This window comes from Scomber scombrus, chromosome 4, assembly GCF_963691925.1.
Source record: "Scomber scombrus chromosome 4, fScoSco1.1, whole genome shotgun sequence".
Taxonomy (NCBI): domain Eukaryota; kingdom Metazoa; phylum Chordata; class Actinopteri; order Scombriformes; family Scombridae; genus Scomber; species Scomber scombrus.
Window position 1 is genome coordinate 5438868 of NC_084973.1, and position 26219 is coordinate 5465086.

The 26219-nt window shown below is 39.3% G+C and overlaps 1 protein-coding gene across 1 annotated transcript in view; it reads left to right on the forward strand.

Moving 5' to 3' along the window:
• whrnb (whirlin b) overlaps window positions 1–25080 on the forward strand; it is a 93190-nt gene extending 68110 nt beyond the window's left edge. The window contains exons 6-12 of the mRNA XM_062417134.1: window positions 4922–5107; window positions 5965–6156; window positions 9657–9731; window positions 10718–11408; window positions 13678–13853; window positions 19161–19292; window positions 24904–25080. Coding sequence (XP_062273118.1) covers window positions 4922–5107; window positions 5965–6156; window positions 9657–9731; window positions 10718–11408; window positions 13678–13853; window positions 19161–19292; window positions 24904–25080 — 1629 coding nt within the window. The remainder of the gene's footprint in view (window positions 1–4921; window positions 5108–5964; window positions 6157–9656; window positions 9732–10717; window positions 11409–13677; window positions 13854–19160; window positions 19293–24903) is intronic.
• Window positions 25081–26219: the final 1139 nt, after the last annotated feature.

Consider the following 26219-nt stretch of genomic DNA (forward strand, 5'->3'; position numbering starts at 1 on the left):
TTTGATGACAATATTGCAAATAAACTGCACCCTGACTCAAAGTCAGGTGATCTAGAAAATATTTGAGTTCAGCTCCACCCATCTCATTGGAAGCCTGTATTAGTGTAGAGAAGAGAGATCCGCAAAATCGCAAATAAAATTGGTGTAAGGATCTCTCTTCTCTTCAAGATATTCTTGATCCAGCACCCGTCCTAGATGGTGTTAGGATGTGTGTGTCTTTTATACTATTTAGCATAAGACTGTATTAGTGGGCTGCTGCTACAGGCCTCCAAATAATCTCTTAAACATTAGACAGAGAGTCTGATGAAAACAAAGCAATATTTTCTATTCGTTGACCTTGACGTCAATCAGTTAACTAGTAATTGTACCTTCAGGAAGAAAATGACTCCTGCATGTACTCTGATAGGGTCATATTATAATATTGTCTCTATTCCAGTGGAGGGGCCCGTGTCGCCCTTCAACTGAAAACAACAAATTAACAAAAAGTGCTACTGCAAGATGTAATCTCAGAATTATTCTGCTAGGGCCAAAAAACAAAAAACAGAGACGATGCAAGGATAAAACAAAAACAAAAAAACAACACATGCTCACAATTAAATGCAGTAACCTATAGGTCTAAAATTCAGCCAGCAAAAAAACGACCTATAGTTACATTAACGCCATCTAGGTTTAGGCACAAAAACACTTGGTTAGGGTTATATTGACGTCATGTGACCTGTGTTACTTTCCCAGGTCATAATTACTACAAGAAGACATAAACGTAACTATAGGTAGTTTTTACCAGCTTGGATTTTAGACTTACACTGCTGATTTTATTGTGAGGACGAGCTGAAAAAAACAGATAAACCAAATCAAACAAAAAATACACATCAGTTCTTTTAACAACATTCCTGTTTTTTTTTGGGGACAAGTCTAGTTTGTTCACATAAAGTGCTTTCAGACTGGATTCTCATGAGACATGGATTTCCATCATCCAGTCCGCAGGCTCATCTGCCAGCATGTGCTGAAATATACAGATGTTATTTTGGTGCAGATGTAGTTTGATGTCCCAGTGGACCGACCCATTCACTCTTTAGACTACTATTTTATCTGTGTTTAAAATGCAAACCTTTTACTGCTTCAAAATACATGGAAAATAATGTATGTGAATACTGTCTGTTCCTGGGGAAGTTATACAATATATTTCCACTGTTGTTTATCTTGCCTCCATGATACTTGTAAGTGTCACATTGTGTCAGGATAGATTTGAAATTGACCTTAAAATGTAATAAGATTTTTCCTTTACAAAAAAAGCAGATTTTCCTTTGACAGAGTATGTTATTATCCCTATGTCAGCCATCTGGTTGTGTTACCTTGGTTTCCTCACTGAATATTGATTTGAATGTTTATTTCTATTGTCCTTGTACAGACTGGAGGTGCAGTGCATTAGCATTTTAATGATCTGAGAAAATGTCTCTTTCATTTAAGAGGGACTAGATTATTAGAATAATGACATGAATACTTAACAACCTCAGTCTCAACATCTGACTGTGGATATCAGTTGACTTCCCTTCAGTATGAACTGTTTAACCTTTAATTCAGGATCCCTGACCAAAAATACCACCCTTCTAAGAAAAACAACAGCATCTGTTTTTAGTCATAATGCCTAATGCCAAGCAGGCGTGGTAAAGATTAAGCTTGATTTGAACCCAAAGTGAGCAGTTCCCATTAGATAAGCTGTAGTATGATGTTCAGTTTGAGGTGGGTGCCGTCACTTGATTAATATCGGACAGTTGGATTTGTGGCAGGTCAGAGATCAGATTATGGTCCACTGCTGTTGTAGTTTGATTTCCCATATGTCTACTGTCAAAAGATCCCTTATAAATTGCAACGATTTAGTTCTGATATTATTGGAGTAGGATTTCACATGACTGAGCTGTGATAGAAATGAAGACAAATCGTACGGTCTCCATCGTTCAGCGGTCTGAAGGGCCCAGATTCTTTTGCTCTCTGATCACAGTAGACTTGCATGAAGGAGTGCTTTTGTCAACATTTTGAGGCCATATTGTTTGACTGTAATGGAATCATGGATGGATAAAAGTGACTGGGGAGTTCCAGGTTCCAGGTACATTTAGTTTTGCACTGCTTCTGTTGGTAGTGTTGGAGTTATTATTATTTTTTTGGAGCAAAAACAAAACTTTTGTAGGTAGGAAGACGGGCAAGTTTGAAAATTCAAAATTGAATATTACAACATGTTACTTATTCTAAATGTAATCCCATTACTTTTCTAATTACCCAACAAAATGTACACATTACAACAAAACAACAAAATGACATGTTACTTTTCTCACTACTTACTTTCATTTCGCAGTCCGAAGGCATCAAAGGTGCCTTTAAACAACTTAAAAACCTCCACAGCCAAATGATCTTCTGTATTCTACACACGTGGAAGTCATGGTTTAACAAGCAGCTAATCTACAGTTTGGAAGTATTAACTGATCAGCAGCAGCCTGCTCAACATTAACCGCAGTGACTGCATGACATTTCATCCTCTCAGTGAGGACCCTCTCATTGTACCCCTATACACTAAGCTATCAAATTAGTGTTAAATGTTACAAAGTAATGCCTTATTGCCCAACACTGGTCGGAATGGGTCAATGAGTCAGCAAAGCATGTGACTTTTACAATGGAGACTGCTTTTCGTCCTTATTGCTCAATCATCATTAGTGTGGGATTTTATTAACCATGACCAGAATGATTCCCTAACCTTACACAAGTAGTTTTTTTAACCCAATGAACAAGTCGTTTTTTGTTTATTATCCAACAAATATGGGCACAAGATCAGTAAATACATATAAGACATATAAGGTTTGGATTGAGTATTGTTCTCCCATGTCTCGTGGGTCACTGTAGCTAGCAGAGTGATACCATGGGTCAAAAATATTTCAATCAGGAGAGACAAGTGAATAGAAAGATATTTATTGTAAATATGTAATGAACAAAATCTTAGTAATGACAAAGTCTTTGGCGCTTGAACTCCATGAGGAATCATCTCTGAACGGCTGCATATATATGTAGAGCCCCCATGAAGTCCAGACACTGGTGATGGTGATTACTGATGAGACTGAAGAGAAGATGGCAGATGGGAACAGACTGCAGATCCTGTAGATTATGGCAGAGATGGGGAGGTGGTGGGGCGCAGGAACAGCTGTATGACAGGACTGAAGCAAAGAGAGAGAGGCACATTTAAACGGACCGCTACAGGATGATAGGCTAAGGCTGAAAAGTGTGGCGTTTTGCTATTGGTTGCTGAGATTGACAGGTGACTGGCAACAGTTGAGATAACGCCCTAGACATAGAAATCTAGGTAAAAGATGAGCATGCTTGAAGGAGTCTTCTGATTGAACTTTCCCTAAACTTCATGTGTTTTGATATCCATTAGCAAAAACTTTGTTTCCAAGATTTGATCAGATCTTTCTAGAAATTATACATTCTCGCTCCATCTTCACTTTGAAAAACAGTAAGGAAGCTAAAGATGCTCACACTGGTCTTCACTGTGATTCTAAAGGCAATCACACATGACTCATTGAGTTGTTTTTGTTGCATCCAGTAGTCTGTGCCTGTCCCTTTTTCTATTGATTAGTATAAACGCTGGGAAGCTATGAAACATCTGATAGGTTAACTCGATACAGTTGATTAGATTGCTCACATGAAGGTCGTGAAAGAAACATTACTTTAAAAAAAGGGTCACAGGTTGGAGAATTTTGACAGATTATTTCCCCCTCTTATACATTTGTTTTTTGTCGATCCGCAAAGAATCCCATTAAAGTTTTAAAGCTACATGCTTCTTAGATTCAAGTGTTTTTCAAAAAAAATTATATTTATTGCTGGTCTTCAAAGAAAAGCCTTCAGATATGTTGTCTTTTCGCCGTCCCAAGGAATCACATTTTACTCGATCGATTTGACTTCATTCGATTTTAGCCCCGGCTACAAGCCCCCTTCACATCACATACAATCGTACAGCTCAGAGTGAGCTTCAGTCAGAGACATGAAAGTGTTTATTCCCTCTTACCCCAAGCTTTAAAGTGATCCCTTTCCTCCTTTATCATGTCAATACGCATAAAGTCAAGTTGACAGAGGGGGATGCTCAAGGTCAAATTGAATCGGCAAACTCTTAGAAGAAATTGATTTTTTTCAATCCAACAAATTACAGTAAGAGCTTCTCTTGATCCCTGTTTTGTCTCCATCTCTTTCTCTTTCTGTCATTTCTCCCTCTCAGGCTGTACCTCCAAGCATTTCATCCCTCAGCTATGCATATTATTTAACCTTAAGCACAGAGAATAGCTTTCTTGTTAATGGACTTTTGCAGTAGCATTTATTATGTAGTCTCAACTTTACTTGAGTCCCAGCGCTTCATGTAGAGGCTTTTAAATATTCCATTTCTACCATCTAATGAACAGTTTATTTGTTTTGCATTATTCACAGCTGAAACTTCACGGGAGGGGAAATCTCTCCCCAGCAGCTTTTGCAGTCTTGCTTTTTATTCCGTACAAAGGTTTTCACAGTTGGCGTAAAGCCACGAGACCTCGCTAAAACTCTGTCAAATCTACCAACAGTGAGAAGAGCTGTTTCCGAGTGGAGCTGCTTATGAAGATAACAATGATGGAGTCCTAAAGGCAAACAAGTTCTGAGTGACTCTCCCCGTGGCTTTGAAGTGGTGCCTATTCCCTGAGCGTGATAAGCTCAGCCGCTGCCATGTGTGTGCAGTGTGACAGTCGGGGGGAATGGGAGGTCTGCACACATCACAAGACTTTTAGTCTGTGAGCTACCGGGCTTATAGGGTTAGATAACTGGTCTTATCCCGCCTGTACGTGACCGTCATATTTTCTACCTTCATTTTTTTTTCTTTTCATCTTTCCTCACGCCTCATCTGTCCATCCAGCCAGCGGTTTACCGGGGTGTCGGCCCACCAGGAGGCCAGGTGTCTCTGGAGCAACAGGCCTACATGCTGCTGACGGAGCTAGAGAGACAGACCATGGCCTACTACCTGCTGGAGTACCAGGAGGGACACATAGGAGTGGAGCCTCTGGCCATGGCACTATTTGAGCTCTTCAACACACACGCAAAGGTATCTAAAAGATTTTTCAGGAGGAAGATCTTTGAATTTAGAGACAGTTTCAGCATTCAGGTAGTAGAACACAGAGGTGTGGATTGGAGTCACATGACATGGACTTGAGCCATGAAGACTTCATACTTGACATATTGAGAAAAGGCTTACAGCTTGACTTTAACAGCAAAGGCTTCACCTGAACGTTTCCAGTTGGGAAAGTGACTTTAGAAATGTAATAGGTTACAGATTACTAGTTACTTGGTTAGTTAATTGGTACTGTGACACCATTTAAGCCCATGCGTGCTCCAAATAAGCCCACATCATGATTTAATGTAACACTGTTACATGGAACTAGTTACTCCCCACTGCCTCAACACTGGCAGAGTCTCTCTATGTGTGGAATAAAGCTGTGTGAAGTCCTTTGTGTCTTCACAGGGCGCCATGTGAAATTAGATTCATCATTCAAAATTTCATGGCAAGATGTTTAAACAGACAGAATGACTGAAGGCCTTCCAGCCACACTGCTAGCACTGCTAAAAATAAACATTTCACTTCAGAGCGATCTCAGGATCAAGGTGAATTAACTATGAAAAGCTCAAAAGGAAAGACGAACGCAGCGAGAGGCCAGTATGATTTCCAAAGTTGGGGCAATTTAGAACAATTTTCTCTTTGTGTTGACAGTGTTCATTTGATTTCCTATTCAGTCTTACAAACATGCATTTTGAGAATATGATACAGTGATTTAACCGTTTTTACAATGTGCCTTTTGTAGGCTTTTATAGTATAGAACACATTGGAAAGATGCTGCAATCACATACAAATCCTTTATATAGTCTTTTTTTGAATGAGCTCTAATTGACTCATTTTGTCTCCAGCTGTCCATGCTGTCTGAGGTGAGGAGTCTAGTGGCTCCCCAGGACCTTGAATTGTATGACCGGCTGGTGCTGCACCGTGAGAGGGAGGCCCACCAGACCTGGCATGGAGGCCTGGGAGTTCTGCATCCACAGGGCCACTGCCTCCATGCGGCCCCTGCGGTCCACGATACAGGACACACCATCCCTGCTATGGTAAGATCTATCATCTACTGTAAATGTGTACATGTGGTAATATCAAGTGTAATAATCCCCCAATGTGAGACTATTTAAAGATGCATATCAGTTAAGTAGAGATAACCAAGCAGTGTGATCATTTTCACAGGATAAGACTTGACGGGGCAAATTAATTTTTAACTTGGTGAAAGATATTTTGCATTAACGACCACCTTGCCAAGCATTATCAGTCTTGTTACGTTGCTGGTTTAGCACATTATATGACATGAAATATTGATTCACTGCAAGCTCAAAGTAATTTAAAATCTATGTCAGCTGGCTGGAACAAAATGTTAAATTCATTTGCAATTAACAAACAGACTACTAGACGTTTGATTGCAGATCGACGTGAACGCAATCTGAGAAAAGAGAAAAGAGAGAAAATGAAAAAACCCAACACAGGTATCAAACAGACAAACTGGATGAAATAACTTTTCCCAGAGAGTAGAGCTTGGTTCAAATGTCCATAGAGAAGTCAAAGCAACTCACATCTCTTAAATGTAACAATATTCTCAATAGCAATTTGCTATACAGACTTATTGTGTTAAATCCAAAGATTATTAACCCTTACATACTTACAAGAATCCCGTCATAAAAAGTGTCTATACCAAATTTTGAACCACAGATGTGTTTAGAAAAGCATCAATAGTGGATCTGACTGATCAATAAATGTGATTAAATCTTGATTCATGTTTCAGAGAGCAGAGAGAGTGTATTTTTTAGCTTTTACACCAAAAACATCAACTATCACACAATATCATATTTTGTGCATTTTGGGCCACTTTAGGAAAAGTCATCAATTTTCAGGGTAAAAGACATTTGGGGTGTTTTTACAGCTTACTTTTGACCATCATTAGTCTGGTAAGCAGCAGTCGGGGTTGGTGACTCTCTGGTCAGCCAAAACCGGGAAATTACCTGTAATTGCTTGTCTGTACAAAACGTATCAATACTTGACCTCACTGTATTGACTCACAAGAGGAAATATTGTAACATACTGCCCCATCATCTTTTGCCTCACCCTGGTTACAGTACATCATTTGCAGTAGTTGTGCATGTGATCAAAGCATACATGACTGTACATGAGTATGAGCATGTAGACATGAGAGTGTGGTGATTCCATTCTAGTCATGTATTGGCGTTCCACATAGAGCACTGTACGTGTGTGTGTGTGTGTGTGTGTGTGTGTGTGTGTGTGTGTGTGTGTGTGTGTGTGTGTGTGTGTGTGTGTGTGTGTGTGTGTGTGTGTGTGTGTGTGTGTGTGTGTGTGTGTGTGTGTGTGTGTGTGTGTGTGTGTCCCTGCACATATCATTTGTTCCCCCTCCCTCAGTCCCACTGGCACCAGTCTTTCTCACCGACCAGCCCGTCGACTATACGGTATTGATGTTTCAGTGTGGCCCACATTAATCCACAGAGGCCTCATTCTGCCAGGTTACAGTCTGCCTCTGATCCACTTCCTCCAACAGTCTGGCCCTAGAAGACCCACATAATGTTAGAACACAGTTTGATTTTAGCTTGAGCTCCACATTCTGGCGTTCTGCCCGAGCAAAACTCCTCACACGGTTTACCCACAGGAGCTCGCAGTGCATTTGTCTTGTAATTGGCTATCTGGGGCTGCTATTAAAAGCTTGGTAGTGACAGTGTTTGCCATGGCACACCATATGTATATGTATATTTGTAATTTCCAATACAGACACACACGTTATGGCAAGTCATTCCTTATTCAGTTAGTTTTATTGTTGCGACACAATGTTATGGCACGGCATCGCCTCGTTAAATATATATTTCTATGCAGGTTGGCTGCAAGATAGTCATTTAGAACAGCCAAGAGCTGTAATTAACATAGCTCAAAATGTAGGATCATGGCAAGTCAGTGGAGGAGGGGTATCTGGAGATGTGTACTGAGAGATAGAGCTCTCTATACTGAAGCTTAAAACTGTTTTATCTCAAGGACAGCAAAATAAAAAGGAGATAGGCAAAAGAAATCAGCTGAATACAAATGTATATGGTAGTTCAGAGTTACAAATATTACAATAAAAATAAATGAAGCTGAATGTAACAGCCATGTGTGTGATACAAAAATCTATATTGAAATTTTTTTTTTAAATCCTATGATTGATTCCATTTTTATAAAAGTTATTTTATGAGGCAGAACATAATTCAGATTCAAGCTAATCTGCGTGATTCTTTCCTCTCTGTATCATCAACATCTGTAATGTGAATCGTCTCTTCCTTTGGCCTTTGGGAAAAGGAATCATTTTTCTTTATTTAGTCCTAAATTAGATAAAAATGTTTAGTACACTTCAATATTTATTCCACATTAATAATAATATCAGCAGGGTTGCGGTATTATTAGATTTTTTGATAAGCACTGGATAAAGCATTACTTGTCTTACTGCTCAGTATAGGTCGAAAAGTCTTCAACCAGGGTGCAAACAGTGGTTTAAAAAACCTTGATTGTCATGGTATTTACTGTTACCATGACGACGACGGTTGGGTAACTTTAACCCTTACATACTGTTCACATAGTGACCTAGCTTATATATAATTAGTGTAATTAATGTATTTTGTATAATTTTTTTCTTTTGGTTTAACACTTTTCATTTATGGTGTAAAAATACATTCACTATCACACTATATTATGATGATATATCTAAAGCAAGAACATAAAGCCATAAATATTTCTGTTCATTTATTGAAAATGAAGGATGCAACATATGAATGGTAGGTTTCATGATAAACTTTATCATGTACACCGACTGCAATAAAAATAAATTACTTTGAAATATTTTCATTTTTGTAGATTCTGGGCCACTTTTGGAAAAGTCGTAACATTTGCAACTTAAAGATGTTATTTAGAGTATTTGTATTGCTTTCAAATGTCAAAATGGGTCAAATTTGTAAGGGTTAAGGTAATAACCCCCTAACCCTAACCCTAACCCTAACCCATCATTTCAACCCATACCAGATCTTTCCCTAAACTTAACCAAGTGGTTTTATGCCTAAACCTAACCAAACCTGAACCACAGCACTGACACAACATTAAACATCATTATTTTTTTTCCAATTACCACCAACACATTTTAGACATTAGAAAATGTGCTTATGGTCATGTTCTATAGAGTGCAGGTATGATCAAACGTTGTTGTTGTTGTTCCATTATAAGGATTTGTTGATTAAATGATAATGAAAGGAAGATGCATCTCATGCGCCCTTTATATGACTTCTGTGGCTCCCTGAAGCCCATTTTAAAACAGCTGCAACGACACCATAAAGCTTTAAGCTTCAAATGGCCACAACAAACAAAAAAGCAGTTTCCCCACTTTGTTCTATCTGTTTCAACTTTCTGGACTCATTATGTTGTCCTATGGGGCAAATCCCATCCATTTGGCATGTGCATTAAGTAGGCTAAAGTAAACCATCAAGTTTTTATCACAGATTTAGCCCTGCAGCACTACAATACTTCATACTGCTTCTTTCAGGCTGACGGCTCTGTTGGTAGCTGGACAGAAAAAGACCAGGAGGGGATCACTAATGCCTTACAAAACATCACACTGGTATGTATCATTCTTTGTTTTATATGGCATGATTTGCACTAGCACAAAACATGAGGGGAATACACAATCATCACTTTAATGTTCATGAATAGATCTCCATGTTTGTCCATTTTTAGCAATATCTGTCAACACAGTTTTATCCACAGGACAGATCACATAACAAGACTAAAAATCCAAAGCCCCGCTGGGAGTTCTATTGAAGCTACAATGTTCACCACAGTCTGTAACATGTAAATGTGGAGAAAATGGAAGAAAAAAAACATACTGGGGCCAAAATCTGAAGTTTGCCCTGAGGGTGACACTAGAAAAAAGATCATGAAGTCATTAAAATCAAGACTTGATTCCCTCAGGAGCATTTCTCTGCACAGCACATTTCATGGCAATTTAACCATTAATTTATTCTATCTCATTTGCAATTGTAATCTTTTTGGCTTGTGGGAGGCTGTAGATGAAAGTTCATTCAGTGTCCAAACCCAAAGTTGATCTTCTGAAGAGCACGAATAACAACATCACATGTCTTAGAAACCTGGCAATGCAGAAGAGTTGACCTTGAGGTAGCACAGTCAGGTTTTTACACTGATGATGTAGAGCTCTCTAAAACTCATGGTATGATTCACTTTGCGTTAGAGGGTTAAAGTTGTAATTGTCATTAATGTTGAAAATTAGGATAACCCCTTGATATGTACCATGTCGTTTTCCGAGAGGGCCCTTAACAAAATACAACACAGCGAAAACATTCAACAAAAAATTTGACAAAACAAATAAATAATACCATTGTAAAAGACAAACAGAATACATTAAAACAAAAAGACAAAATACAACAAAAACACAACAAACATACACCATTAGTTTATTTATGTATCATTATTTCTTTGCAAATCAACCAGGACTGAAACCTAAAGGATTAATATTGTCTCATTTCACTTACCTCATGGCTCAGAGAATAGAAGTGCTTTCATGTGGGATTATCTTCTCGTCATTGACAGGGTGAACTGCAGGCTGCAGCTCAGTCTCCTCCACCGTTCAGGTCTGCTCCCATCCAGGCACAGAGCAGACAGTCCAGGGAGAAGGAGCAGAACCGGAAGCCTTCAGCCCGACTGGTGCCCAGCTCCGGCCTGCTCTTCACCGGTCCCACCCGGCTCCTCCAGGACTGCCTCCACAAGTCACTCAAATCCCTCCCCTCCATCCATCAGCCCTCCCAGGCCTCAGCCCACCACACTTGCGCCGGCCACCACACTTCCCTCAACTCCCTCCATCACACCTGCCGCAGTTCCCTCCAGCTCTCCGACTCTGAACCCCACCCCCACGTTGCTCATCACCTCCACCACCACAACCGGCCCAGTTCAGGGCACCACACCTGCCCGGGCTTCCTGCACCACCGGGACTCCTCCGGCTCGGCTAAGCTGGAGGCGTCCGTGAAGCTTTCTTCTAGATCATCCTCCTACGAGAAATCCGGCATCTTGTCGAAATCTGCATCCTCTTCCAAAGCTGCCTCACCCATGCCCTCCCCTCATCCATCACCACATCCCTCGCCATGTCCCTCCCCGTGCCCCTCTCTCATCACACCCGCTGCTCCGCCGTGTAGTCCTGACCGACCCTGCTCACCCGCTCTCGCCCAGAGAGCCGTCATTACAGATATGAACCGGCTGTCTGCAGACACTAGACAACAGCAAAGAGGTACACAGCTCTGTGTATGAGTGTGTAGTGTCCCTTGTAAAAACACATGTCACATATAACATGAAATTATAATGTATGGCACGATTGGAAAAGAGTGTGACTGTATCATACAACATCTCTCTGGTGGTTGAAAATACATTTGTCCTCTGGCAGCTTTGACTTGCTTCTGTTGTGTATGATCCATAAATTCTCAGTTCCAGCACCTACAGCAGTGGTGTCAAACATACGGCCCACCAAGAGGTCCAATTCAGCCCACTGGGTAACTTTGCAAAGTGTGAAAATTGCAGAAAAGTAATAAAATGCACCACTCTTCATTCACAGTCAAGGCTTCTGATCTTCCCTTGGATTGCAAGTCAAATCTTTTCTCTGTGCGCTTGGACACATTTTATCAGCATCTCTTTCCACCTCAGATGGTTAATTATAGGCAGCTTTATAAATTAGTTATAGTTATAGTACAGATATAATATGTATCATATACATACATATATATATATAATATTATTTATAGATTATTATGCAATGGTGTTGCTGGTCTGGCCCACTTAAGATCAAATTGGGCTGACCTACAGTAATAAAGGCTGGGTACAAATATTGGGGGGTGGGGGGTAAGGGGTGTCCTACCTCCTGCCTACTGAGTTTTGAGTCTATTGCTCACATGGTAAAATCAGCATTATGTCATTATGACCACTCAAAGCACTTTTACACTACATGTCTCATTCACCCATTCATACACATTCATACACTGATGGCACAGCAACGGGAGCAATTTGGGGTTAAGTGTCTTGCCCAAGGAACCGCCAATCTTCCAATTGTAGGATGACCGCTCTACCTCTTGAGCCACAGCCCCCTCATGTTACTGAAGCTCAACACCTGCAGATGTTGTGCATTAAAAGCCTAACATAAAAGTTCATTTAAATTCCCCCTTTGGTCAAAAATATGTTTTTCTTCTTATCTCAGTTACACTGAGGTGTTTTAGCTTTACTGTGCACAATGATGACAATCTTCCAAAAAGCAGCAGCACTGGGTCTATAAGCATGATGTGTGACATTGCAAGTAGTTTGAAAGCATGATGCGAACACTTGAAATCCCCACTGCTTCAAATTTCTGTAAAGTCCACTGAAAATGGATCTTGCAGTGAAGTAAAGTGGTATATTTACTTTTTATTGTGGAAAAGCCAAATCAGACACACATTGTTGTGCAGAGTGTTTTTATATATCTTGATACATATCTGGAGGGGATCGTTTACCGTTCTCTCACTGAGATTACAGATCGTCTTTCACATCAGTGTCCCGTCAAGATAGCAGCACCACGAAGGACGTAAAACACAGACGTTCTGATTGGATACGGTAGAAGGAGAATAATGAAGGATTACTAAATAGATAATATCAGAATGATCAATAACTGCAACTGATATGTCATAAAAGGGGAATATAAAAAAAGATATGAAGTATGAAAAAAATCTTAAAAGTAATCCAGAAAGTGGGAAAAAAACAACAGATAACAGTGATGATCTCAATAGATACTAATATTCCACTCAAAGACACAATTTAGAAACACAAAGAGAAACCAAAAAGTTTAAAAAGACTGTGATTGGAACAATCAAATAGAGAATTATGGCTCTTCTCCCCAGTTCAGTGAGGATCTTGAGTCTCAGGAGACTCACTTGGGACAAAAAAAGGGGGGTGGTGGGAGGTACCTCTGTAAAAACACAGACTGTCATTATGGTTGGGGACAGAATAATTAGGGCCTTATTGAAATTGCAAAGATTATTATTATCATCATTATTATTCTCGTTCTACGAGTTCGACGACCTTTTTGCCCCCTTAAACGTGCCCGAAATGTCACCAAATTCTGCACGCAAGCCAGGCCTGGTGAAAAATGTGATATTTCATTTACCTTTAATTCTTCTACAGTCTCCACTCAGGACGTACACAGTGAGGAATGGAGGACACTACTTGTTTAGCCAATGTGACATGAATAGCCTCTTAGCTGCTAATGTGAAGTGTGGAAATATTGAGGTAAAAAATGATCAAGGTCAAGTCCATGTATCATATGATAAGTCCATATATAGACATGATGATGTCAATAATTACGTGGTTGTACGATAAGTCAATAACGTAATTATTGTGACAGCCCTACTCCTTAGTAAAATATGATAAGATATACTGCACTAATAATAGGAGAGATTAGGAATAAAGGTTCTTGGTCAGTTTAAACAGTACAGTATGCATCATCTGTTTGTATACTAACTACATGGTCTCCCATGCAGGGGCCACTCTGTCCCAGCTGTCAGACAGTGGCCAGACTCTGAGTGAGGACAGCGGGGTTGATATAGCCGAGGCTGGAGGCCTCAGTAAGGACGGCAGCCCTCGACCAAACAAGAACCAACAGGGCCATCCAGAGCAGCAAGGCAGCCACGCACCTCCTCCAGGGGCCACCAGACGGGTGAGGGCTTCACATAAATACTCATTTCACAGTGTAGCTCAAAGTTAAGCTTTTTCCCCTGTGTCCCTGTGACTTACTGTGTAAATCTAGTTTATTTGATTTTGTATTCGGGTCTCTGGATCACTGCTGATTCTGTTATTGCCATTTCCTTTACAGAATTCAGTTAGAAAACATTACTTGTACCACAGCTGATGCAACAATGTAACTAATAAAACAGAGCCAGATTATGGGTCTCAAACAATTTAGCGTATCACTGTGGCACTGGCCGGGGTCCAATCAAAGCACCAGATGAAGAAACAGGATTAAGATGAAGTACACTCAGCTCATTTGCATACAAGGAGAAGACCGTGTTGTGGGAAACCAATCACATCAGTGCAAGATGAGATGTGATTTTAACAATGATATAAATTTGTAATTAGTGCTGCATTTGATGTATTAGGGGGGAAAAATAGTTTGATGGAGCGTGGTGTGTGGATGTAATTTAAAGACCTGAGTTAACTTGTTTATCCCCAAACATTGTATTAAAACCTTTATTTCTTACATGTGGGAAAGAGAAAAATGAAATGTAATAGTATAAATTACAAAAAAAACTAATTTAATTTGCTTTCAGTGGAAATCAGTTTAGCTGGGCCAGTTTGCATAATCATGATCCAATTAGAGCATGCGAGGACATTACAATGAGAAATCAAGAGGAATAATTTGTACAAACTCCAAAAATTAAAGCCCATTATAAAAGAGATGCAGCACACAGATGTATAAGCACCAAGGCCTCAATATTAACAACAGATTTAATGCACTAACACATTACAAGCAATTATTTTGGCACAGATTTAATTAAAAATGTAAAAGCCTCGATATTGTTTACTGGGTGTGTACAATCATTTCTCAGGTTCTGTGTGAGTGCAGTCTTTACATGCTTCAAAGTTGATGAAAAATAACATCATAGCCATGATACTGCAATGGCAAATGGCAAAATAACAGAATGCATATTTAACAAACAAAAACCCACCTCTGAGAAGTGACCCAAGCACTGAAAATGCGTTCCATTTGAAAAACCACAAAAGTATGCTCCAAAAGATCTTCTCAGAACTCTTCATACAAACAGCAAAGTCACATCAAGTGAAAAATCCTGCAACAAAAAACATGTGTGCGTTACATGCATTTAGTCATTTAGTGTTGACAAACACAAAAAATACTGAAAATATGTTAGTTACAACTTACTCATCAACTACACATCTATGGGAATTCCCCCCATATTTTAGAGACGATGTCAGGTTTTCCTTTGATAGTAAAGGTTCATTTCTCTAAGGTAAGACTTTGTGAGAGGTTTTTCAGCCACTAACTGAAAGAGGGGTTTTCTAGGTTTTTCGAAACGATAGATGCTTAACTTGAAAAAGAGAGACAGCAATAATGTTTTTCTTTTTTTCTTTTTTTCCCCATCTTTTTATTTAAAATTTCCATATATTACACAAAAACAAAAACACAATGCATTGTGTTAACAGTAGACATATATACATACACACACACACACACACACACACACACACACACACACACACACACACACACACACACAAAAAGATTGAACAGAATAAACAATGAATAGCAAGTAATTATTGCCAGATACTGTATCAGTCTGTTAATATCTTGTTCAAGTGTGATTTAATCTGGTTTAGTGAATCAATCTGGTCACTACCCAGATCTTTCAGGATGGATGATGCCTGTTCCATAGAGACCAATTCCAGGTAGTCATTTAACCAATTGTCTATATTGAAACAATTGGGTTTCTTTACCTTCCAATTTATGAGTATTATTCGTTTTACTGAGAGAAATGCTAAATGTATTAAGTGTTGAAGTTCTTTTGATGCTATCCCATCTATCGTATTTCCCAACTGTTGGATATAATGGGAAATGTGTAATGTTCTAGCTATTGTACATGAAAACAAAACTACAGGGTGTTTTATACGCTTATCACATTTAGGGTTATATCAGAGGGAAGCCAAGGAGACATCTTTACAATTTACAGATATAATCTTTTGTTCCAGCCATTGCCAGCTACCTATGTCTTCTTGGTCCTTCTTGTAGGCCCAGGATACTGGCTATATGTCATTGTAAGACAAATAATATGTGTACACATGTGGTATTCCCAATCCACCCTTGTTCCTAGGAATATCTCATTTTTTCAGACCAATTCTAGGCTTTTTACCCAATAATGTATTTCTTATTGTATTGAGCTTCAGCATTCTTGGTCTTTGGGGACAGACCAATAATAGACAGTTTTTGGCAATCTGGTAATTTAGCTGAAACTATTAGTGATAATGTGTCAATTACATCTCCAAAATTCTTTGATTCTTGGGCAAACCTATAAATAGTGGGCCAGAGTGCCCTTTTCTATATTGCATTTCACACATTAGGGGCGGCTATGGCTCAGGAATCAGAGCGGTTGTCCACAAATCAGTAGATTGGCAGTTCGATTCCCGGCTTCTCCAGTCCACATGTTCATGTGTCCTTGAATTCTTAACCCCTCCCCCTATGGCTGCGCCAATGGTGTATGAACGGATGTGAATGTTAGTTTCCTCCTGATGAGCAGGTTGGCATCATATGTGGTAGTCCCTGCCTTCAGTGTAAGAATGTGTGAATGGGTGAATGTGACATGTAGTGTAAAAGTGCTTTGAGTGATCAGAAAGACTAGAAAAGTTTTATATAAGTACAGTCTATTTACCATTTACATTAGTGGTCACCAACCCTGCTCCACCCCACTCTAACACACCTGATTCTAATAATTAACTTGTTATCAAAGTCCTTTGACAAGCTTCAGCTGCTTGATAACGAGTTAATAATTAGAATCAGGTGTGTTAGAGTGGGGAGATACCTAAAACATGTAGGGCAATAGCTCTCCTGGAGCAGGGTTGGTGACCACTGGTCTAGACCAATGTGTGAAATGCAATGCAAAGCTGAAAAAATGGCACTTTGGTTCACTGTTTCTAGATTTACCCAAAAATAAAAGAATTTTGGAGAGATGTACTTGACACAAATAGTTTCAGCTAAATTACCAGATCGCCCAATACTGTGTATTCTTGGCCGGGTTGATGACCACAGATCTAAACATGGTGTAGTATGGATAGACTGCATGAGTCTAAATGTTGTGTTAATAGTTTGAACCTGGGATTCGTGGCATATCTGCTTCCATTCATCTTTTGTTATCTCTATATTCAGGTCATTACACCAATCAAGTCTCCTATTCTCTGAGGATCCTTCTCATTTAGTTTTAAGTAGGTTATAGATCAATGACACTTGACCATGACTGCTAGAGTGATTGCACTATCACTTCTTCCAATATGGAGAGAGAGATGGGCAAAGAAGTGAGGGTTTTGTGTCTTTGGTATGTAACCCCTAATCTGTACAGAAATGTGTGTTTTTCTTTTGTCTTTTGGCCTGAATCAGGATTAAAGTGCTTCTGGTTGCTGCTCTGCCATTTCTAGCTGCTTTTTCTTCCTGAATCACTACATTGAAACACTGTCCTTGTAGTGCCACAAATACTGACACCGTCACATCATTTGTTGCCACTAACACACACCGAAAGCACCACACACAGCAGAAGTAGTCATGGTACAATAGCCAGGATGTGCCGATCCAAGCAGCGAATGTGATAGATTTGCTGCTGGAGGGGTTAATGTGTGTCTAGACACCACTAATTTGAGGAATTACTGTAAAGGCTGTCATGGTTACAACAACACTCTCTCCCCCTGAAACCCTAGAATGTCCCTCTCCAGCTTCTGTTCCCGCCCCAAGATGTGAACAGAGAGATCCACAAAAAGAAAAAGCCCTTCAAACAGGAACTATTTGGTCTGCAGATCTCTTTGTTCAAAGGTATTTTTTGATCCAGCACCCATCCTATCGGGTATTGGAGTGTCCTTGTCTTCTTTATCATTCAACCCCTTGATGCCTGTCACCAAGTGCTTGCTCATGGGGGAATGTTGGGTCTCTTTAGATTATATTAAAGAGCACGGTCTATGTGTAAAATGCCTTTAGATAACTTTTGTTGTGATTTGGTGCTACATTATATAAATAAAATTGAATTGAATTAATCTCTGCTGTCTAAAACCTTCTACACCTTCCAGTCCTCTCAGTCCTGCTTTTATTACAGACATAACACACATCTTTTGAGCTGGGATGGTGTGGAAGCTGGGTTTTTAGTTAGGGTTAGTTTAGGGACAAAACATACAATGCACAGGCACAGGTTGTTTCTTGTGTAACTTATAACTGAGATATAACAGCAGTCCTACAATCCTAAGAGTATAATATAAACAAAAAACATTCTGAAGAAACATACATATAATTGAGTGATAAACCAAATTATTGCTAAATTTGAGACCTAATAGACTTAAATAAGGATTGAAATGATATAATGATATATAGGATTAAATTGTGTGGTTAGGTTTAGGCACAAGTCCCTAAGTGGTTAGGGTTAGGATACAAGGTGACTGGGTAAGGGAATAAAGCAGGGGAGGGTGGGCAGAAAAAAATATGCTGTAAGTAAAATAATAGTATAAATAAAATAGTATTATTTTAGTTGGGGTTTGGGTTTGCATTATTACAAATGTCAGTGGGATTTTGAACAAGGTTGTAGTACTTCTGAAAACCTGTAAGTCCCTTTGGCTCTGTAATACTGTAGCTAAGGTTTTTTTTTTTTTTTTTTAAAGCAATATTTCAAGTGGCAGCAACTGAAAACAAAAAGGCGTATCCCTTATCTAAACGCATTGTCAAGCAGGCTCCTGCATTTAAGACAGGTGTGGCTGATTTTCCCAGGTAAAGCCCTGACATATGCAGTTACACAGGTCATTTCTGACTCCATTTGTGACCAATGTTAGTAATGACCAAAGTAATGTAGATAGAGGGTAATAAATCTAACTTTTATTCATTAACAGTTACCCAGCAGAGGATTGTACCTTCAAATATATTTTTTGTGACCTCACTGGTGTCTGAAGTTGGTTTGAATGATTTTTGGAATAATGTTTGATCCAATATATTCACAGGCTTTATAACTTTGGTAGGCATGGGCAGACTGTGGAAATAATGAATCTGAGTGTAAAATGGGCCTATGGTTACCCTTGCAGCGGGTTTCACCTTTGTTCTTTTATTCATTCATTTGGATCAAATCAATTCATGTCTACGTCTTTGAAAGGCACCAGATTTTCAGGTCCGATCTAGATCTACAAAAGGTCGCGCTACTGTCGGTGTAACATTTTAATCTTAACTTTCAGTCTCCTGACACTTCTTGACTTTGTGTCCCTATCTGATATTCAGCAGACTGGCTCACCGGTCCCTGCACCCATTGCTACGCTGGTTCGAGTGGTGAAAAATGCCAACACCCTTGGTATCGCTATAGAGGGAGGAGCCAACACACGCCAGCCTCTGCCACGCATAGTGACCATACAGGTGAGATAGAGACACAATAGGAATTCAGTGGGGGTTTTTGTATTGTCAGGAGTCCATATTTCATGCCAATGCTCAGTGTCTTTTCTTTGAGTATATGCTGTGCGTGACTAGAATTTATTTTGCAGACTTAATGGAACTCCAGTGTATTAACATTTCCCTTTTCAACTTTAATAGATACTCTGAAACTCTTCACTCAGCATCAGATTAGGAGCTTGGATTTGTTTTGCACAGACAGCATTCTAAAGCCATCTGCAAATACCAGTCCTGCTGCTAATAGTTCCCTCTGACACCTTTCACATTTTGTTAAGTCGTACAAAGTAAGAACACAGCACAGCAGCACATTTCCATAGTGTTTTATATGAGCTGGGGGTGAGAGGCGATAACATCAGCTAATCACTGAATGACATACAGCCTCAGTCACTCCAGCAGACCCCCCTCACCCCCCTTTACACCCACCCTCCCCTTAGTCTCTTTCATGAGCAGGCCATCCTTGAAGAGTTTTCGTGACTGTGCAGTGATTTCCATAACAATGGCTGCTTTCACCCGTCTCCATGGCTCTCAGGATAGTGGATGACATTGACTGTCAGTCAGTTCACTGATGACCCTCACAGTCATTTAGCGGCTTGCCAAACACAACGTCCTCTATAATCATAATAATGACATTGCCACATTAATACATGCAAGTTTAAGCCAATTATATTCCCATCATATCAACGGGATTGTGATGTAATAACGCTCATTTGCTCTGCTCTGAATGGCTGCACCCAGTCATCGGAATCGCTCTTGGTGTTAGAGACGAATAAGTTTCAAAATAAGTGGGTGATTCCATCTAAATTGGGTTATCTCTGTTAAGCCTTTTTTTTTTTAAATCAGTCGGACGGACGGAGAAGTTGAGAAGATATAAAATATTTGCAATGTTTGCTGTGCCTGTCCTGTGCCTATGGATAAAAAAAGGTGTATCTAAAAGGTAGTGATTTGGACATTATATGTTTCAGTTTCAGGACAGTGCCCCTATCTGTGCATTAACCAATCTGAATCTACATGTATAGACATTGGATCACTTGATTTTAACCATACTTGCAAAAAAGGCCCAAAAGCAGCACAGTGAAGTTTATCCATGCATCCCCACAAATTAGGCACGGCTAAAAGCATTATGACGTAGGGACAACTCACAGGGCTAGCTGGTGAATTTCTGTGCTGGACCTGCTAACGGGCTAACATGCTAATAACCAGGAATATGTTTGTTCACTGGAAGCCCCCAGGAACAGCACTGGGCTAGAAGCTATTTTGCTTAATGGCCAAACCGGGAGTCCATGATGTGATGCACACTAGCCCAACAAGCTTTTCTGGGCTTAGAGTGCAACTCCTGCCTTATAACCGTTGTTTATACTCTGGCAGGTCAGGGTTATATTAAAGTGGATGCTGCAACATAGCTAATAAGCTATGATGGATCTCTGTTTCCTTAACCCTTACATACTGTTCATATTCTACACCCTTGCAGTATGTTCTGTGTCAATTTTGAATCCCCTCATAAAAAGTGTTTTTACCAAATGTTGAACCACAGATGTGTTTAGAAAGCATCAATAGTGGATCTGACTGATCAATAAATGTGTGATTAAACCTATCATTGGCTGATGGACACTGACGATCAGCTGGACAGCATGTGTGGCACAACACAAAAAGAGACTTTATCTCTCCTGCTTATCTTTAAAGACACGTCTTTTCCTGCAAATTGCCACTAAACTAACAACCAAACAAACATCAAGCGGCAAAACTGCTGACGTCAGTTTGTTGGCCAGTCAGCTGTAGTACATTGAACATCCCTGCTAACATAGAGATCCAACAGTTTAAATGCTAAGTACTATATTCTTCAACACCACTGCTAACAAATGGCTGGTCCTTGGTTTGTAAGCTACAGATACCAGCACAAGTGTATCTATTGTGTCTTGGTATCCCTCTTGGCTCAGTCAATTCAACACACACACACACACACACACACACAAACACACACACACACACACACACACACACACACACACACACACACACACACACACACACACTGCCCAGTCAGAGGCTAAAGAAGGATTGTCTTTACAGTCTGCTTTTTCTTCCTCATCTTCTTTTCAAAAAAACAATTTAACAATCCTTTTAAAACTCGCTCTGTCAGTGATTTTTTTGACTGCTTTTGTTATTTCAGTTGAACTTCAAGAGTGTCACACTTTTGGCTTCAACTACAATGTTGAAACTTCATAAAAGTAGCTCAGAGAAAGTTTAGAATTTGTCTCCCATGATAGGAAAGCTACTATACCAAAAAATGGACATGCGGAGGATCTGAGTGTTAGATAAGACAGCAAAGTCAACATAAATACAGTATACATACATAGACACATGTACCCACACCCTTCCTTATCCCAACGGTTCACAGTATACACATAGTACACACATACTACACATACTTGTATTCACATATATGCACACCAGCAGGCAGTCTGATTTGAATATTAGTACGAATAGGAGTACGAAAGAATAGTCACATTGTTCTAGCAGAATTTCTTCCAGGAAGGGGAGCTTGTCATTGACCACTGCTGTCTGCAGATCCTGTCCCACTCTTCCTGTGATACTGTGAGGCCTCCCTCTGCTTCCCATCTTGCCTTAATATCCTAATTATGGTCACTTTTTAGGCTTTGGAAAGCTAAATATAGTTTGGAAGGTAGCATTCTTATAGGCTCTTTGAAAAATGTTAAGAATTTATTCCCTCTATGTAACATCATTTGTAAAGTTATAAATATAAAGAGTCTCTAATTTGTAAATATCTAAATTGATCTTGATTTTGTAAACCAAATTTATCCTTAAGATCCTAGAAACTCAAAACTATATCCTGATCTATCAGTAACTCATTTACAATTACATATGAAGAATGAACACAACACAGAAAATATGTATGCATATTAACATCCTCATTTTTGGTGTGTAATCAAGGCTGGTGTAGCTGGGTTGGAGCAGCTGGTCGAGTCTGTTTGCCTCTTCAGAAACATTCAGTTGACAGGTGGTTTGATGCTTTACCCAAACTGTCAGTGCGTAGCTGTCAGGAAAAAACAAAGTCTGCATTTGAAAATCAAGCTTGATGGGCATATAAAATGCTCCAGTTTCCTGCTCTTGTACACACACACACACACACACACACACACACACAGACTCATCTGACAAAGAACCCATTTTAACCACTTAATCAAAGAGCCTTGACTCTTTTTAAGACCTGAGCAATCATTCCTTTTGAAATATGTCAGGAATGTGTTAGCGTAACAGTGTCTCTGATTGAGGTGCTTGAAACTCTTTAATGCGTTTTGTGTTTTAAATATATAATGACCTCAGTCTTTCACCTTGGACCAATAGGAGCCCTTGCATATGAGCAGCTGGGGGTAAATGCTTTCTAACAGGCATATAAGTGATGGTTGTAAATGCAGCAGAGAGTGTGTCTGATTCATTGCCCAACTCTGAGTTTCTTTACCAGTCCGCAGCATCAAAATCCATTATTATTGGCCTGTATGCCCTGCAGTGATGTTTTCAACTGCTACTTAGTTGGAATGTCAGATAAAGATGTTTAGGGCCCGGGATTACATTTAATCACTCAATATTGGTAGTCATCCTGTTTGTACTGAGTGGAAGAGATATCAGTGAATGGATGGATAACCCTGTGGCTCTTGGGCTGCCATTCACACACACACACACACACACACACACACACACACACACACACACACACACACACACACACACACACACACACACACACATGTACAGTTATCAACTCAGACTCTTCATGTCATTCAACAGCTGACCAAAAATGCCACGTTTGGGAACAGCTTACCAGTTATTCAGATGACATTCTAAATTGATCCAAAATACATGAATGCAAGGAGAACCAATATGTTCTGTTGAAGTGGGAAGTGGGACATTAAATTACTTTATTAAAATTGTATTTTAAAGGTTAAGAAATCTCTCCACACCTGAGTAGTGACAGGTGCGTAGGATGAATGTGCAACCAAAAATGAAAAAAGGCTCCCGCACAGTATCGCTCATTGATATAGTTTTTTTTTAGCTGCAACGTTTCGGTCCCTCAATAGTTTGCCATCAACTAGAAAATAATCTATCCTATTATAGATATTATGCACTTTAGAAGGAAAGGCCAGTAGCATTAGAAATCCGCCAAACATCAAAGACATTCATATTTTCAATATAGGATTTCAGAAGGTTGTATGCCTTGGAAGGTTCCACCCTCTGTGTAGAAGACCTATCCAAATAAGTGTCTAATACTAGATTAAAATCCCCACCAATGATTAGATTAGTACTAGAAATCTATGACTCCTAAATCCTACAGAGACATTATAGTCGATGGTAAATTACAGATTAGAAAGTAGTTGCATCACAGAGATAAGTTACAACATAACTGTAAGTAACAAGTAAATAGTTACACACATCCCCATAGGGTAGGTGTAAATCATAAAATGTCACAGAACTCACTAATGGTAGCACTTTTTCAGCCACAGCATCATTTTTCATTAATTTCATGCCATTTTACAACACATAAATCCAGATATGTGTAATAGAGATCTAATTTATTGATATGATATTTCAATATCAACCCAGCTTACTATAATGTAATGCCAAGTGGCGCATGCCAGCTTCCACATAGCTGCTGCGACCCGGTGCATTTTGTCGGATCAGCTGATATTAACAGCTGATGTCTCCCCAGCCAGCATCTCCAGCAGCAGCCAGCTGCTCCAACACTCAGTACAATTTTCCAGATAGGTGTTATTTGGATAAACTCACATTAAGAGCCTACATGGTTACTTTCTTGCCTGAAAAAATATTAAAACTTAATAAAGTGACATATCAACATCTTTCCTACTGTGAAAATGTCAACAGCATTCAGCCTGGCTCCATCATTACTGCCAGGGCTCAGGGCATAGATGCATCATAAGGGCTGGATACTGGACCAAAGATGGCTCCCATTCAGTCCTATCAAAATTGCTCGGCTGGTGCATAAGCCAAAAAAAGTTTCTAGCTTCTAGATTCCAAGTTATGTGGCACTCTCTATTACCCCTGTGGTAAAAAGTGGTATTACAAGACAGTACAGGCCAAACATTAGCATGCTAACTTCAGTAGATATCTCTGCAACGCAGTACATCTTTGACATAACATAAAAAAACTGTTATTTGTTCACATTCTGTTGATAATTTTAGGTAATTTAAACCAATTTAACCAATTCTTAGACATAATATCTGTCTTACAATATCAAAATCATTCAGCCGATGTTCAGTCTTCGATCACAAGGAATCACAATCAATTTGCTAATCACCCTCTACTCTAGTATCATACATTGGTCGAAATCTGAATTTGTCCATACTTTTTTTAGGACAAATTTTCTGCAAAAATAATGATATTCCCATAGCTTTAGCTGGGTATTTTGGGTTTAATGCTAATCAACAAATGTTAGCAGAAGTGCCCAGTCCTTCCTGAGTGCAAAAATGTGATTCAAAGTTTATCTAAAGCTAATATGAAGCTTCAGCCATCTAAATGATTCAAATCACCATGTTTCTGTTGACAGAAAGGAGGCTCAGCTCATAACTGCGGCCAGCTGAAGGTGGGTCAGGTCATCCTGGAGGTTAACGGCATCTCCCTGAGAGGTCGGGAGCACAAGGACGCCGCTCGGATCATCGCAGAAGCCTTCAAGACCAAAGAAAAGGACCACATTGACTTCCTGGTGGTTGAACTGGGACTCTAGTATGAGGACTTTAAGCAGTTTGGCTTAAGGAGACACTTGGCTTGGCTTAAGGAGGGAACTGAATGAACTCCACATGATATCGTCATCTAATCATGGCCCTCATTTTAATTTCAGGGAAAGGATCATTTGAAAGATGTGTCTGCTATTTGTTGATTGCACTCTTCAGAGTTTTGCACAATGTCAATTCAGAAAGGGATATTATATTAATATTTGTTCTATTAATACTAGCCATAAAAGTCACACCTGGGTCAAATGCCATTTGTGAATGATTTTATTAGTTTAAAAACCATGAATGTCATGTAATTAGTACTGTTAGTACTAATACAGGGTTTGCCACAACAACTAGGGTAGAAACACCAGCTGAAGGTTGAAAACAACCCAGCAGTTTAACATTTCAATTCACTTTTACCTTTAAAAATGTGGTATTCATAATGTGGCTAAACTCTTGACTTCATTTCAGCAACTGATTTGGTGAGTGAAATATTATTATAACTGAGAAAGACAATGGCTAAATCTAGTAAAATAAAAAACAAAGTTGTAATAAACTACAACATTCCATTAAATGAGTTGCTAACTTAGCAAAAGCTTCAAGAAATTAGGTAAAATAAAAATGCAACGTTGCGTTTTATTTTCATTCATGTAAGTGGAAGTTCTGTGGGCTTACCAACTAGCTTAGCTAGCTAAATGGCTAATTTGAGTTTAAAACTTTAGCCGGGCTAACAAGCTAACCTGGATTAAAAATGTATCAACAGTCAGTTTTCACTACATCTTTACTGCAAGTATGAGACTTTATAATGTTAGTTTCCTTCTGTTCCAATGCTCATTTTTAGCGGGCTCTGGTCTAGTGATAATTAAGCAAGATAACTGGATGTTTATCATGTATCATTTTATTAAAACAGAAGGATTTTTCAGTGAAATCCAAACTGTAGCTGACTGACTAAAGAGGTGGCTCCACCAACTGGGAAAAAAAAAAGAAAATACAAAGAAGTTTTTACAAATATCATTTGACTCATGTTTGAACCCATAATTCCCATTTCAACCAGCATATCATAGCTTAATGAATTGACAAAATACAGTACGCTATGTCTCATTAATTTGCCTTAGAAGAATTTATTAAGAGAATTTACTGAATTGAAACT